General features: G+C 40.2%; 1 protein-coding gene across 4 annotated transcripts; it reads left to right on the plus strand.

The window, feature by feature from the left end:
- The first annotated feature begins 313 nt into the window (after window positions 1-313).
- Window positions 314-15995, plus strand: septin3 (septin 3). 4 transcript variants are annotated; one of them, XM_017306494.1, is made up of 10 exons: window positions 3723-4121; window positions 8023-8430; window positions 8516-8644; window positions 10539-10620; window positions 10735-10872; window positions 11355-11472; window positions 11613-11708; window positions 12863-12959; window positions 13046-13097; window positions 13322-15995. In XM_017306494.1, the coding sequence occupies exons 1-10, from the start codon at window positions 3797-3799 to the stop codon at window positions 13449-13451; spliced, it is 1575 nt and encodes a 524-aa protein (XP_017161983.1). In that variant the 5' UTR covers window positions 3723-3796; the 3' UTR covers window positions 13452-15995. The 4 variants fall into 4 exon arrangements, with proteins under 4 accessions (XP_017161985.1, XP_017161983.1, XP_008414445.1 ...); XM_008416223.2 differs by lacking the exon at window positions 3723-4121 and adding an exon at window positions 4382-4479; XM_008416216.2 differs by lacking the exon at window positions 3723-4121 and adding an exon at window positions 5557-5754.
- The last annotated feature ends 73 nt before the right edge of the window (window positions 15996-16068 follow it).

Here is a 16068-nt window from a genome sequence, read left to right on the forward strand (position 1 = left end):
GCATGTGGATCATTAGTTCTGCCGTGCCAAACTGATGCAACGCTTCTTACAGTGACCTGCTGTGAATAAATACAAGAGATTCCTTCAACGTGCCAAGAACATCACAGATGGACCAACAGTGAGGAAAAATAGCGTTTCTTAATTCATTGTGTTTTGATTTCTGACAACGTCATGAGGAAATAGTGTAACAGCCATTTTTGCCTTCTTTGTTCATACAAAATAAAATCGTTCACTCCATTCGTTTGCCAGACTTTTGTGTGTTTGATTTGCACAAAAATATTAACAGCTTTCTTCTTTGCTCTTTTTTTTATCATATGTTAATGTTTTCAGTTTGATTCAAAAATACTTTTTTGATCCCATTAAATGTTGTTGAAATTAAATGTTGGTGTTACTCGTATTATCCACGGTTTTTAAATTAGTTGTTAGAGATGCAGGAAAGATCTCCTATGACTTAATTCTCACAACATTTTTTCTATTATTATGACTTTATGGTCGTAACTTACATTTTTTTTCTTTGTCTGGCCCTAATACTCTGTCACATACAGCTGTTTGCACTTGCCAATATTTTTTTTTCTGAAAGCTGCCACTTACTCCTCCACTCCCTGCAAATGCACTGAGTCCCTGCAAAGTCCTCACTGCCTGCGTCCATTTTGACAGAGTTACTGTAACACTGATGTTTCAACAAATCAAGGCCAACTGCATTCCTGAAATGTTGCATTCCTGTACAGTTCAATATGCTGACAAAAACTCTCCACTTGGCAAGTTGTGTAGCAGTCGCCCCGGTTGGAGAGGGTTGGGCGGTGTTGAGAATCCAGTAAGGAACCATTTGCATTTCATTGCAGCAAAAACATAAACCCTCTTAGTTCTCAGACAATTAGCCAGTTGCCTCTACTGCCAGTGCTAGTCTGGCCAGCTAATATCCACTCGTTATAAAGTATACTTCTGTCCACTTGAGAACTACAACTAATTTTAGTGGGTGTAATCAAGGTTATAGTGTGACAATTTTACCATCCCATACCAAGTCTTTTACATGTTGTACATGTTAATGAGCTTAGTGTGTAGCTTTATCGGAATGACAATTAATTTCCTAAATTATCTAGCAGTTTTACCCCCACAGAGTTATCGTGTGACCTTCTGCAGAGGCCAGAAAAGGAGCAAAGGTCCACCATTTGTGCTCAAACAACTTCCCGCTCATCCTTCTGTAGTTTTGCTTGAGTAGGTTTCTGAATGCATGTCTGCTTTGGGACCAGACAGGCTGCACACAGGCCACACTCAGATTTCACGGTGCCCAGCGGAGCAAATCAAACGGGACACCAGAGTGGGAGTGGAACAGTGAGGGCTCAGAGGAGAAAAATGGCGAGAATGGCACTTGTGCGCCCACTGCTTCCTACTTCTCTGCTCATTGTCTTGCACTCGCAGGCTTGTTTACTCTCTCAAAGTGACGGTAACAGAGAGACCATCAGACATCAGGTTTGCTTTTTTTTTTTATTCTTAAGTATCTAAAATTGTTCTGTATCAGAATGCACACTGTCTTGAAATGTTGCATTTGATGAGATTTCCATGTTTTCTACTCCATAACATGGCAGTTGTAAAAGCTGGTTTCAGTAAATACTAATATGCTCTAAGACTTGCTTTAGTTTTGATGCTTGATGGGAATGTATTAACTAATTTGACATCATTCTTTATTGCAATTAAAAGATAAAGTCTAACATCTCCATTTCTGTTATGGCTCATTAAACTGATTTTGAATGACAATATTTTGGATCAGTTTGTATTTTCACAATGTTGCTGTTCATTTAGGTAATTTTGATTCTGCTCTTATAGGTTGCGTAGCGGAAACTGATAAGAGAAATTGGACGTTTTAATTTGTAAATACATTCAATTTAGAATGTATATTCCTTCAATATTTTTCATGCTTTGTCACCTCGTTGAATATTTTGGAAGTGCATCCTTTTCCAAGTACTTTACTGATAAAATTCTGAAAAGTGCCTTAACTCAATGCTTTGTAAAACCAATTTTTGCTGCAAATGCAAGTGTAGCACTTTTAGAGACTTCATTTCTTTTTTGCCAAGATATAATTTTCCTTCCATTTCACAATTATGCATACTTTGTGCGAGTCCATAAATAAAATTTGTCTTTCTTTGCAGGTGGTTCATTTTACATGCAACAGAATGAGTGTTTTTCATCGTCACAAACCTCTGATGTCGGGTACATCTTCATCCTGCAGACAAACAAACGAGCTGCCTAAAGTCTGCCAGTCACCTCCTCTTTCTCTGTCTTCTCCTGTGATCAAGAAGAAGGCTATCCTACTCCCATCGTTTGATGAAAAGGGGCTCATCTTTGAAAAGGGCAACTCTAAACTCTCAGCAGTTAACAGGTAAGCAGATGTGTGGCTTGATGATATGTCACATGTCTATAAATATTATGCTGAATGCCTTTTACATCTGATATTCTCTATTCTTTTAGATCTAATGATGTGATTTCCTCCAAGACCTCATGTCAGCTCATGCGAGGCAAAGAATGTCTGAATTCACAGAAAAACTACGGGGAGAGAGCTTCAACACTTCCAAGGACAAAGTCCTCAACACACAACTCTCTGACCGTTTCTGCTAAACCCAACATCTGCGTTTCCCCTGCTCCACAGCCAAATTCCTCTCCCACACTCCGCACTTTGAAACCAAGACCAAGGGATTCTCTTCTTCCCCCCTCCTCGGTGTTGGGTGATTTTCACCCGATACCACAGCAGCCAGACCAAAAGCCAAGAGTGTCGCCAACTCTGACAGTCCCAACACCCAGACGGACCCCATCACCCTCATCGGCTACCGACAGCCAACAAGAGAGGCAGCCTTCTCCTGTTGCTCTGGAGAGACATGCTCGATCTATTTCCATATCTAACACAGCAGTGGAGCCGGCCAACAAGATCAAGCATGATGTTCTTGACCAAGGAGCATTGCTGAACTTCACTCATCCTGGGAATAGAAGAGTCTGCAGAGAGACCCGACAGACTGACTCTTGCAGGCTTCCAGCGTTATGTCACAATTCCTGCAAAGCTCAAAGTAAAGCTGGATTGAAGAAAACAGAAATTACAGTAACAGAAAAACCAAAGACTCCAAACAGGAATTCAAATATTGCTACCATGTTGACACCGAAACCAATAGCAGAACTGCAAAAGCAATGTGAACCAAAGGAAGTGACGAGGCATTTTGATGCTTTTCCATCAGAGCTTGATGCCTCTTCTATCAAGTCAAGGCTTCGAAGTAGGTTAACAGACTACAACCTCGGGAGCAATTACACACACACTTCTGAATGTACCACCTATGATCAATCATTTCAGAAAACAGATTGCAGTAAAAGGACAAAGCTGACCAAATCGTCCCTTTCTGCAGATTCTCAGATAAGTCTTAATTCAGACAAAAGTGAAACAAGAAGAAGACAACAATTTAATTTGGACACTGAAACAAGAGTAAAACCAGAAGCTTTGTCTCTAAACAGCAAGTCCTCTCAGAATCAAAGGTCTGCACCAAACCAGGCCCTGAGGCTTTCCACCCAGACGGATGTAAAGACTACGGTAAGCCGATCTGAGCGTCCATCACAGGATTTCAGCTGCCAGTCAAGCGACTTCGGTCAGATATCATTGATGTCTGGTAGTGCACAGAGATTAAATCAAGTTAAGACACAAATAGAGGCATCTCAGAGTCTGGGGATCCTCCAGTCTGCATATGATGAACCTCTTTACTCCCAGGATGGAGCCTTTTCAAATCCTGACGTCCAGGCTAAACACCCCTGGAATCAGGAGATGACTAAGCAATGTGAAAACCACAGAGAGATGAACTTCAGTCACGCAGTTCTGAATCAATTGGGTGTTTGCAAAACACCTGACCACAACGTGGGTCCAGAATACCCTTGGGCCCCATCCATGGCAGGACGCCCATTCAACAGAAACAGATCTGGTCACAACTCCAGGAGAGTCTCTGAGTGGCCACAGCAGATTGTTTACCAGCCTTCTGCAGAGACACAAGCTTGTCAACAAAAACACTCTGGCCCAGACAGAGCAATTATCACAGAGGATTCAGAAGACCCCTATTATGTCACCATGTACTACCCAGACTCAGTGTATGTAGGTGAGTGTAAACATGTCCACAAAACGCTAGAATGACTTTAACTCAGGTCAGTCTCATGGTGTTTCAGTTGCTGTTTTTATTTCATATAGGAGTCCACTAATATTGAACATGCGGGGGTTGGGGGCACAGGCGGGTGGGGTGGGCGAAGAGGATAGCAGAGGGTTGGAAGACGCTGCTCCTTATCAGCAGACGAACAGACAGGCTGAGTAAAGATGTGACCATGTTAGTTAACAGTTTCTGTCAAAGCAAAGAGAACTGGAAGCAGCACAGTTTTTCCACATGGGAACATAAACGCAGCAGAAACATGCAGAAACAATGGCGGCAGAGTGACGTAAGGAGAGCAACTGTGAGATAAAGTGTGAGTAGTGGGTGAAAAGAAAAGAGTTTTTACTTCTAAAGGCTTTCTGGGGGTGTTGATATAAACATGAGTTATTGGTGAAGTCTCTGATGATCGATCTCTCCATGAGATTTGCAATGTCTTCTTGAGGGGTTTTTGGTTAAATAAGACCAGTCAGACGTCATTCTGTGTGGAATCAGGATCCTATTGTGGACCTGGATGTGCTATGTCATGAAGTGCTTCACATTATTTTTAGACGACTTTTGGGGGGGAAAAAACAGCTCAGGGAGAATGTCTGGTGTAATTTTTTCATCCTCCCCTGAATTTATGATTTTGTTTCAATGCCTTGGTATTGGAAGGCAATACCAATACACACAAAACATTTAACATATTCTCTAAAAGCTTATATATCTTTACTTTTAAAATGATAATGTTTTGTGTAGTTGGAGGTGTGAATTTTTACTGTATTTTTAACTATAAATACGCCAAAGAAAAAAATTTAAACCCCCAGCTTGAAACACAACAACAGCTAGGGTTATTTGTTGAGCTTTCTCAAAGTAAACTTGCCAATTTTTTTTAAAACTTACATTTTAAATAGTTTAAAAACTTTTTATTTATAAATGCTGAAACTGACAAATCAATAACATTACTGTCATTCTAAATAAATAAAAGTAAAAATAAAAATCTTGGCTCTATACTCTATGTTGAACTTGAAAACATTTATGGGAACCCCCTGATGGTTTTCGGAGCAGCAGCTTAGTTCACTCATTTCTCAGTCCGGCTCTGCCTTTGAGTCTCTGGTATATGAGGTTATTTCTTTGTATTTGATTAACTTTAAAGTTAAACTGCGAACTTCTCAAAAAGTAGCAAGTGCAGATTTTTTTCTTGATTCTCACCTGTTTCATTTAAACTGCAAATATTCAGGATTATTGTGAATATTTAAAATAGTGTTATGATTCCAGATCTTTAGGGTACTTAGTCTTTTAATTATGCTACAGTCCAGATCTATAAATAGTGCGCATCAGTGTCAACAGACTGTTCTAAAAAAAAAAGAAGTCCCTTTGAGCCAAAGTTACTGTGCGCATGTGCACTGCATCTCCCCACTCCCTGTCCTCTTGTCGCCTTGGCAACAGACAAAGGGGGGCTCTCTTTCGGCCGGAGGGAAGAGAGAAAAGGTAGCATCGCTCGTCACATGACCCTTCCTGTTCTCGGTATCTCTGTGTTGAGTTTTTCGGAGCAGGTTTCGGACCCGGTGAGATCAGCTTCTCTTTGCGCGGCCGGACTGATCGGGGATCGGTGAGTGTGACGCTGCTGAGCAGACCGTGTTAGCAGCGGGCTAACGCAGCCCGCAGGACCGAGTGCAGAGACAATGGGGTTGGCAGGGCTGGGAGGGATGGAACTAACCTCGTGTTTTTATTCAGAACAAATGAAAATGGCAAATCTGCTCATATTTCGTTCCTAAAAAACACACAAAACATTTAACATATTCTCTAAAAGCTTATATATCTTTACTTTTAAAATGAGAGCTGTGGTTGTGTTAGCATCTTTCGTGTATGTGTCAGCCCTCGTGGACTGTGCTGAAATGTTTCTAACAATATGTCTCTGAGATGAGATTATGTGAAGGGAGCAGAGCTGCATGATGACCATTGGCTGGAGTAACTCAAAGTGACAGCCTCTGCTTTCCGCATCTGTGACTAAAGTGGCCCTGCCATAAGCACATCCAGAGAGCTCGGGTCATCATCAGCATCTCTGGCTCAGCATCAACAGGAAGGTTTCTGTATTTTTCTGCGGCCTGCTGCACCGAAAGGCTCGTTTCACAAAGCATGTTTTACCAAAACGTTGGATTGATTTGATGTTTCTGATGCAGTAGTGGTTTGCTCTTGTCCCAATAAGCTTCCACTGTGTTCTGTTGCAGTGTCCCGAAGCTCTAACATACATGACACAGATGTTTTCCTACACCTTGAACTTTTTTCACATTTTGTCAACGTTTGGTACAACTTCAAATCTTATTGAGCCCTCCTGAGCCAATGTCTTGTAGAGCCACCTTTTGCTACTTTGTTAGTGAATATTTTGCCCGTTTTTCTTTGTGAAATAGCTCAAGCTAAGTCAGAACAAAAGGATGATCTGAAAGGGGCTTAAGATTGAATTTTGCAGCAACAAACAGGCCAGGTGCGAAAGATTTGTTGAGATTTGTTGTTAGGTACGGTGAAGGAGTTGTGTTGCTGTGGGGTTCTCTTCTAAACACCCTGATAACCATCACATCATAAAGTGCTGAAGTATCAGGATGTTTTAAAACGACATGTGGTGGTTTTGTAACTGAGTCATCATTGGGTCTTTCAGCAGGACAACCATCCAGAAAACGTCCCACCAGATAAAAAATGGCCACCGCCGTCCCCAAACCAAAATGAAATAGAAAAGCTGGGACATGAAGAGAAGACAGCACCAAGGACTGTGGATGATCTAGATTTGTGCAAAGCAGAATGATCTTTATGTTTGCTGCATGCTGGGGAAAATACATAATGGTGACAAAGGGGATTTTTTATTGTAAGATTTTTACTAATGAAAAAATATACTTTAAGTAGAGAATGTTTTTTCTTAATTTTTTTTTAAAATTCAGTGTGAGAATATGTTACTGTTGGAGGTGAGCGATACAAACTTTGAATTTTATTGCAATAATTTATGCTACTATTGTGATTAAAATAAAAATTCTGATTAAAAAAACTACAATAATTTCCCTTAACGAAGTAATTTTTCTTTTACTTTGTATTCTGTTCTATTTTCCCCTTTACATATCAATATACAGGCTCACATCTTCTCTTTGCAGCAGCAAATCTCAAATCCCCTCCTCCAATTGGTAATCACACTTTACATGTCCGCTTGGCTTAAAACCAGAGCTCCGATGGTGGGGCAGTGATGTGCGGGTTTGTGGCTAATTCCTTTTGATTCTGATGTCTCTGCTCACTGAAATTAAATCGGTTAAACCTATAATAATTAGCAACTTGGAATCAAATGTGGCAGCAACAACACACCAGAGAAATACAGACGCAAAAATAATTGGAAAAACACTCCAGTTTTAAGACCTGGTTTCTGTTTTCCCCTTTTTTTATAACATTTGTAGAGGCAGAACTGTTGAGTTTGGCCCATTTCAGACAATCGAAACGACTCCACTTTTGTCTGTCCCTCTCTGACATAACCTCTTGCTCGTACGGTTGCCTTCTTCTGGTACCGTGTTTCATGTTGTTAGAAAACTGAAGTCAGATTTCTCCCTTTCCCCTTTGTTCTGAAAAACAATGTTTTCAGGGTCTCACTAAGAGGTAGGGGCTCTGCTTGCAAAATGCATCTTTATGAGATTTAAGTCTAGACTTTGAGTAGGCCACCCCAAAACCATCTTTTTTTATGCTTAGACATTCAAAAACAGACTGGCATGTCAGCTTGAAGCCAGTGGTGGCTGCAGCAGCTCATTTCTTCAATATAGAGCAAGTAAAAGGACAAGAAGCATTAGCTGCTCCACTGGCCTACTTCTCCATCATATTTTTTTATTTCTGTCTTTCTCCATCTCTCTAGACATGTCAGACATAGTTCCACCAGAGGTTAGACCCAAGCCTGCTGTCCCTGCCAAGCCCCCAAATGTGGGCGCTCCTTCCCCTTCTAGTCCCTTCCCACCCCAGGGCCCCGTTGTGGGAGCCGGTGGCATCGTTGTGCCCCCTCCAAGCGCTATTCCGGTTCCCATTGGAAGTCACGGCCCCAGCCACCCTGTCGGTCACAGCGTGGGTCACAGTGTGGGCCACAGTGTGGGCCACAGCGGTGGTCATGCTGGGGGTCATGCTCCAGTTCACAGTGTGGGTCACGGAGGCTCCCACAGCTCCGGAGGGGGCTCCACCCTGCTTGGCTACATTGGTATTGACACCATCATTGAGCAGATGAGAAAGAAGACCATGAAGACTGGCTTTGACTTCAACATCATGGTTGTTGGTACGTCACAATAGATTGTATTTCTCTTAGCTGATCCCCCGGTTTAAGTTTCTGCATTGTCTGACTTCCATTAACTCCCTCTCAGGTCCCAGCGGCCTTGGAAAGTCGACTCTGGTGAACACCTTATTCAAGTCCCAGGTGAGCAGGAAGAGTGCAGGATGGTCACGTGACGAAAAGATCCCCAAAACTGTAGAGATCAAGTCAGTGTCTCACGGTAAGTAAAGCGAGAAAGATCTTTATTTACATTCAGATTAAATGAACATATTTCAGCTCTGGAGCATAAAGGATGTGGCCTTCCTGAACCTTTTCAATGTTTGTCAAACTTACCAGGGTATTTTCCCAGAAGTTAAATGTTTCTTTCCAGAGCTTACAGAATACTTTGAACTTATATGCATTACGTTACCAAAATTTAATTTACCAGGGTTCTTCCCATGAACTTAGTTTACATGCCTGTGACAATGGGTGAATGACAGAACGTAGTGTAAAGCGCTTTGGGATCCTATGAACTTGATAAAGCGCTATACAAGTACAAGCCATTAATTAGACTATAGAATAACCATAGTCATATCTGCTGTGATCTAGAAGGAAGTGAATATACTGCTAGTAATATGGTGGCTGTCAAAGAGATCATGTGGAATATTAGTATAATATAATTATAATTATATTAGTATAATAATTATAATTATAAATAATTTTGTTCTGTCTCTGTAACAGAGAAGTTATTTTCTTGGACTGTACATTTATTTTAATTTCCCGTGCTAAGCTAACTACATACAGTATATTAAGTCAGCTGAATGTGAATGTTGTCCAGGTAATTAACTGTAGAGATCTGACTGATATTCATCCAGTTGGTGAGATAAATTGTAACAATGACGTAGGAGTGAGCTTCATCTTTGCTTTTGTGAAAAAAAAAAGAAAAAAAGAAAAAGGTTTGACTTTGATTTCCAGCTCCTAATTAAACCTCAATTTCTCAAGAGCTTTAAATAAAAGGCTTTTACTTTTGGTAGTTTTAACCAACTATTACACCTTCTGTTTCTCTTTAAGCAGGATTATCTGTTACACCAAACTGTGATTTGATTGTGCATGTGTTCCACAAATTTTGCCAATGACATATACAAATGATATATATAGTCCAATGTTGGTCAGTATATCTTTTTTTAGATAAAATATACATTAATAAAATTGAACATTTGTTTAGTGGCACCATTACACAAAAAATAAAACCAGCGTTGCAACTTTATTAGATACTTTGCTCTCACTTCCCCCAAATCTTGTGGCCTTAATTTTGCCTCAAGGTCCTCTTACAGCTTCTGAACAAACCTGTGAGCCCCATGTTAGTTTTAAGCAGCAGCAAGTAAACACTTGAAAAGAAATTATGTAAAAGCAAAGCAAACCTGTTGGAATTTCTCCCGGCTAATTAGGCTAATGAGTAGTCACTCAGTAACCTTATAGGATATAAAAAGAAGCAACCCACAGAGGCTAGATTTCTCAGGAACAGACAGAGAGAGTTCATTACTGTAAGAAATGGTTCAATATTTTGTCTTTTTTATATACATTACACCTGTGGACTTGTTTGTTTATTCGCTGAGGATCACTTTGCTATCAGAAACCCCGATTTCAGCTCAGTGTTTGGACAGATGGCCTCACAGTTATGCCAAGCAAAATTTGATACGCTGCAGAAATAATACATGAATCACTGACTGCATGCTGCCCAGTCCGTGCAGGACTGAAGAGACCCCCGATCCTGTCACTAGCCAATGTCTTTGGGCTGCGGGACATATGAATAACTGCATTAGTTACTAATTTACCTGCAAAATATGGTCCTCTGTTTAGCACTATCAGCTTGAAGTCATCAAACTGCACTACTTGTGGTTGATTTGAGTCATTTTTTTAATGAAGCTCAAACTAAACTCACCCACAATCCAAGGTGTAAGTGAGGCAGTTTCCACTTTTTTAAACCTAATTTGTATATTTTCTTTCACAACAGATACACTGATTAGAGATTTGAGCCTGATTTAGAGTCTCGATCTGTTTCTACCCTATTTTTTGGCATTAGGACCACACTATCTGCTTTAAAACCATTTTTGTCTTTGCGTTTGTTGTTGCAGTGATTGAAGAGGGTGGAGTCAAGATGAAGCTGACGGTTGTTGACACTCCCGGCTTTGGAGACCAAATCAACAATGACAACTGGTAGGTTTTCCGGCTAACCCACCTAGTTATTGTCCTGTCTTATAGTTCTCTCTTTGTAAAACTGAACGTCTGGGATCCGGAGCGCTGCAGCGTCATGCTTTTTGTGTCCCGCAGCTGGGAGCCCATTTCTAAGTACATCAATGAGCAGTTTGAGAAGTTCTTGAAAGAAGAGGTGAACATTACCAGAAAGAAGCGAATCCCCGACACCAGAGTGCACTGCTGCGTCTACTTTATTCCCCCAACTGGACACTCGTAAGTAAAATTGATGTTTTAACACAAAAATCCTTCGTGCAGACCGGAAACTGCCTCGATGCGATGCTCTTGTCTTTCCTTTGAGCACCTCGCAATTAGCTGCTGCTGACAGCTGTGAAATTACTCCTTAATGCATAAATGACCATTCAGTCTTTTGTATGTCTCTGCCAGTTTGTCTCATCGTTTTCAGTCGGAATAATTAAGATCAACTGGAAGTTTTTTTAAACATTCAGATAAGAGTTGAACATTTAACCTTTGTCCAGTGAATCTTCAACAACTTTCACACTCTTTGAGTAATTCCTAAACAGAGAAAAGCTAATGAGATGTGTGACGTGTTACAGATATTTCTGTGTCCCATGTTGGCTCTGCCTGTCTTTCTTTTCTTTTCTCTTTTTTTTTTTTTTTTTTTTGGCGGGATGAGCTGTCTTGAAACTCTTTGTCGCATTAACGCGGCTTTTATTCTCTCTCAACATCTGCTCCAGTCTTCGACAACTGGATGTCGAGTTCATGAAGCGCCTGAGTCACTCAGTGAACATCATTCCAGTGATCGCAAAGTCTGACACAATGACTGTCGAGGAGCGACAAGAGTTCAAACAGCGTGTGAGTGCGATCGGTACAGCTGCCGCAACATCTGTTCGACAGGGAAGAGAACTCATTTGATCGCAGATGTTTTCATCTGTGAGCAACTCTGACCCCACGGCTTCTCCTAATTGTTCAAATTGTCTTCGCTGGTGCTGCAGGTTAGGAAGGAGCTGGAAATGAACGGGATTGAGTTTTACCCGCAGAAAGAGTTTGATGATGACATAGAGGACAAGAGTGACAACGACAAGATCAGGGTACGTGCTCGCGATTTCTTTCTTTCTGTCTTTTCCATCTGATCCCAGTGACTACAGATGCACCGGTCACCGGGGTTTTTGTGGTTAATTTGTGATTCTTTTTGTTTTGAATTGGCCTGCCTATATCTGCTCTGATTTACTTTAGTGCTGCAGCTATTTTAGTAATCAATTATTCTATCGATTAATCAGATTGAAAGAAATAGGCGCCTTTGCAGAGTTTTTTTTAACCACTTAAGCCTTTGTTATGCAGTATTAGAAATATATTAAAATATTCAAATTCAATTCCTACTTTAAATAACAAAACAAACAATTTACTGCTTAAAATAACATTCCGTTAGTATATGCTTGATCATTTGTAACAGAGGATGCATCTGTAACTAAAAAAACCCACTGTGATGTGAAGTGATTTCCTTTTTAGCACCTTGAGCTGTGTGTGAGGAAGATGAAGGTCTTTGTGTAATGAACAAATCTAATCCTTAGTGCATAAAGGACTGGAGATGAAACACTTTCCTTGGCATCTTCCTGCATTAAACAAATGCTCACAGTCAAACCTAACAGAATGATTATTAATTATTTATATGGGGAACATGCAAAGCCACAGTGTGAGAGGGAACGTAGTCTTAAAGCAGGATTGTTATAATATTTAACAGAAAGGCAAGATGATAAGAGTGTAAGGCTTTACTTTAGTAGCTTATATGAGTAATTTGTACAGTTGGCTTTAGTGGCTGTGATCAGCAGTTTCTGTGTCAGTTTCCTTGACTATGAGGATCCTCACTTTAACTATGACTGCCAACATTTCCAAATCCGCCACATTCCCTGACAGACAGAAGATGAAAGCTCAAAAAGATGAAAAGAGATTTCCTTTAAATGCGCCTCAATAAGTATTGAAACTTCTTGTGATATTTATATTTGAAACACCTCTGATAGTGAAAACAGCTAACTTTCACACTGAAGAGTGTTGTTATTGCCAGTACGAGGCCTTCACTGAACATGAGTGGATTTTTCAGCTTCTCAGCCCAAGTCAAGCTCCAAATTTCATGATTTTGTTCACAGTTTCTTCCCGCTTTTTGTTGGAGTTTGAGGCAGAGGAATATCTTTGCTCACTTGTTCCAACTCATGAACCTTAGTCAGTGTGGAAATCTGTCTGCCTGTAGGAAATGATGCCCTTTGCTGTGGTGGGAAGTGATAAAGAATACCAAGTGAACGGGAAGCGAGTCCTGGGGAGGAAGACGCCGTGGGGAATCATAGAAGGTGGGCGTCGTTGGTGACGTTTTGGTGTTTCTGCCACACAAACAATGAGGATGTTCGTTTCAATCTGTTTCTTCTTTTTGTCTCAGTTGAAAATCCGAACCATTGTGAGTTTGCTCAGCTGAGAGATTTCCTGATCAGGTACGTAGGTTCAAATCCTGACACTGGGTCTTTCTGCATGGAGTTTCCATTATCTCCCTGTGCATGTGTGGGTCCTCTCTGGGCACTCCAGTTTTCTCTTACAGTCCAAAAATTGTTAGGTGAACTGCTCACTTTTAAGTATTTGTAGGAGTGTTTGTTTATTTCCATGGTATTGAAACTGACTACAGAGCTGTCTTCTGAGTTTTCCCTCATCGTTTCTCCAGGTCCCACCTCCAGGATTTGAAGGAGGTCACTCACAACATTCACTACGAGACGTACCGTGCCAAGAGACTGAACGACAACGGAGGTCTGCACCCCATCACTTCAAATGACACCCAGGAAAGCAACCTGTAGTCAGGCAGTGAAAGAATCGATCAGGATGAAAACAGTGCAATGAAGCTCATATAGGAGTCTATAAGAAAATGTATGATTTTCACCCCCAGCTTTGCTGCATGAGTGAAATAACTGTTATCAGTCTGTAAAACTTGGTGTCAACTCTGTTTGCCTCCCTCTCCGTGTTAAACCCATCCAACATATGCGCATCTTTTCCCCTAAGGGACACCATCTGATGAGGGTTTAATGGAAAATCGGTGATATGCCTCAGCCAAGATAAAACATGATTACATTACATCTCCGACTTGTGCATAGCAGCTGGCTTTAGGAGCTGCTTGCTGCTGCTCTCCCCTCTCTTCTATGGGGTATTTGCAGATGTCTGTTTACAAATGAATTGCAATAACTCCTAAAGAGAGTCAGCAGTTCACATTCTGTCAACATGTAATAACAAGCATATCATATCAAGCTGAGCTCAGACTACAACTCTGAAGCCTTTTTCCCCCTGAATAGTTAGACACAGCATTTAACACAAACTAATGTGATCTCCAGCCGAATTTATTTTCTCCAGCACATTCACGATCCGCGTTACCTGACCTTTACTTTGCATCCATTCCTCGTTTAAGTTTTTACGCAACAACGTGAGCGATTACGGCTGAAATTGGCTCATTCTTGAGGGGGTTTGTAGTTTACTTTTTTGTCACTTTTCTTTAATGTTGTGTTCAATGACAGCAACAAAAATGTTGAATTTTGAGTTTATGTGTGGAGAGCAACTTATAAGAGAATAATGAGTCCGATTTTCAAGTCTGGGTGTAAAACACTATACTGTCAATGCTTTCTGACTTTAAATGTAATATGTAAGTTCTGATTATAATTTAACATTACGTAGTACAACAGAGGCAGCAGGATATGAAGTCAAACTGTGGCTGGCATGCGGATAGGAAGCAGAGATGCAGCAGTTAATCAGCCAGAGACCCAAAGTGGATAATTTTCCCCATTGATCGGCTTTGATCAGCTAAGAACTCCCACCAAACATAATGAAATTTGATGCTCTTTAATCAGACTTTGATGGTTATTATTTTGCAGGTTCTTTTTTGATTGATTCAAAATTGCTTCAAAACATCTGACTGGGTGAAAATCTGAATCTGCGGGTCAAATCCAAAAGTGTTCAGAATTGGTAATGATTTGAAAAGGCCTGATTAATGCATCTCTGCTTAGATGACATTTCGTCTGCTTCAAAAAGGATTATTTCTACCTGGAAATTTGCACTGAAATAGATTTTTTTGAATGGGTGACCAAAAATCACCATACTATTGTCCGTTTTTTTTTGTTTTTTTTTTCCCCCATTTCTTGGCTGCAAAGACCGAAACATACGCTGTCGAGCATTAGAAGTTGAAATAATAAGAAATCTTTTGTTTTATGGTTTACTTACGTAAAACCAATTACGGTGAGACATAGTGCCATTTTAAATGAACTTTTTTTTATCCGTTTTTAAAAATCTTATAAGGTGCCACATTAAGAAGTGTACAATTAACTAATAGAGATTCTAGAATTGTATCTGATTTTCTGTGCAGCGGGGAGTAACGAGCCAGCTCTGCTAAAGATTAAAATTCTCTGCAGCTGCTGCTTGAATACACAAAAGATCCCTGTGGCTTTGTTGTCAGAAGGTCCTAACAAACCTAACAAGCTGTGCTGTCTTCTTCAATTACCAACTCCAGTAAAGAAACATTTCTGTAATATTCCCTCACCCGGCTCAGTTCAACCTTTTTTAAATTGGAGACAGCAGCGGTTTTATCCACTTTATATTACAGCAGATGAGGACTTAGGTTTAAATGGGAATGATCCAGCTGAACTCTTGCATGGGCTTCGTGTGCTCCTGCAACGACACCTTGAGTATGTTTAACTAGATGATCATAGATTCAGATGGATTTTTAGTAATTGTGAATATTTTTACACTTAAACAGATGACAAGCTTTTAGATTAATTCAGTATATATTCATATATAGGACATAGCATTTGAAAGACACTAATCTCTGCACTAAGGTTTTCTTTTAATCACATGCTCTGACTTTACAAAAAAAAAAAAAACATTTTCCAGTTTTGTCACCAGTGTGTTATCTTTGCATGGCCGAAATCTGAGCAGGATTTTTAAAAGATATCTGCAAAATAAACTGGTATGTGGTCTGTTTACTAAGCGTGAGAACAGAGCTAAAAAAATGTGTACTGCCAGTTTCAAATTAAATTCCACATGCTCACCACTTGGTGGCAGCACTACGCAACATTAAGACAGGATCAAAAAAGACTTCAGTTGCTCTGACTTTTTTTTTTTTTTCCTAAAAAGGTTTACAGAGTTTGCCAACATCTCTCATCGTGTCAGGTTTATGAAAAACTTTAATGTTAAATACTCAAATTATGTGCACTGAATTAAGCGAGCTGTAAACGTGTTTACCGGGTTTTCTTCAAGACTTAAGCATTTATAAATGTTCCGCCATGTACAGTCATGGCCAAAAGTTTTGAGAATGACACAAATATTAGATTTTCACATGATCTGCTGCCCTCTGGTTTTCATGTGTGTATGTCAGATGTTTTCATCACATACAGAAATACAATTGCAATCATATCATGAGTAACAAAAGCTTTT

Source organism: Poecilia reticulata, linkage group LG1, assembly GCF_000633615.1.
Source record: "Poecilia reticulata strain Guanapo linkage group LG1, Guppy_female_1.0+MT, whole genome shotgun sequence".
NCBI classification, from domain to species: domain Eukaryota; kingdom Metazoa; phylum Chordata; class Actinopteri; order Cyprinodontiformes; family Poeciliidae; genus Poecilia; species Poecilia reticulata.